Raw genomic sequence first — 410 nt, forward strand, 5'->3', positions numbered from 1 at the left:
TTATTAGTGAATTTGAGCCCGGAATGGCCACGAAGTCAGAGACCCAGCCTCAAGTTTGTGCCGCTGTTGTGCTCCTTCCAGATGGACAAGCGTCGGTTCTGCCCCTGGCTGCAGAGAATTTGGCTCCTCAAGTGCCCCAGGGCCATCTCCAGAGCACGCCTGCTGGGAACATGCGGGCTTCCCAGGAGCTACGTGACCTCATGGCAGCCAGAAGGCGCAACCTGGGGTACAGGGAGCCCAAGAAACCCAAATGTCAGGTCTCGGGCAAGAGACAAAGCCCGATAGACACTCATCGGGATGAAGGTGTCCGGCCATTGCCGTCAGAGAAACAGCCTCCTTTAATAAGCCACCTTGGAGAAAACATAAAGCATTTTTTTCAGCGGCTTTTCCCAAAGAGAAAAACGAAGCCA

The 410-nt window shown here is 54.1% G+C and overlaps 1 protein-coding gene across 1 annotated transcript; it reads left to right on the forward strand.

The window, feature by feature from the left end:
* Positions 1-5: 5 nt before the first annotated feature.
* On the forward strand, positions 6-407 carry LOC108525719 (spermatogenesis-associated protein 31C1-like; the record flags this gene model as incomplete). Its single annotated transcript, XM_017866592.1, has 1 exon — positions 6-407. A coding segment is annotated over one exon (402 nt), but the record flags the coding sequence as incomplete, so codon positions are not given.
* Positions 408-410: the final 3 nt, after the last annotated feature.

The sequence above is a fragment of the Rhinopithecus bieti genome, unplaced genomic scaffold (assembly GCF_001698545.2).
Source record: "Rhinopithecus bieti isolate Rb0 unplaced genomic scaffold, ASM169854v2 repeat_17545, whole genome shotgun sequence".
Lineage (NCBI taxonomy): Eukaryota > Metazoa > Chordata > Mammalia > Primates > Cercopithecidae > Rhinopithecus > Rhinopithecus bieti.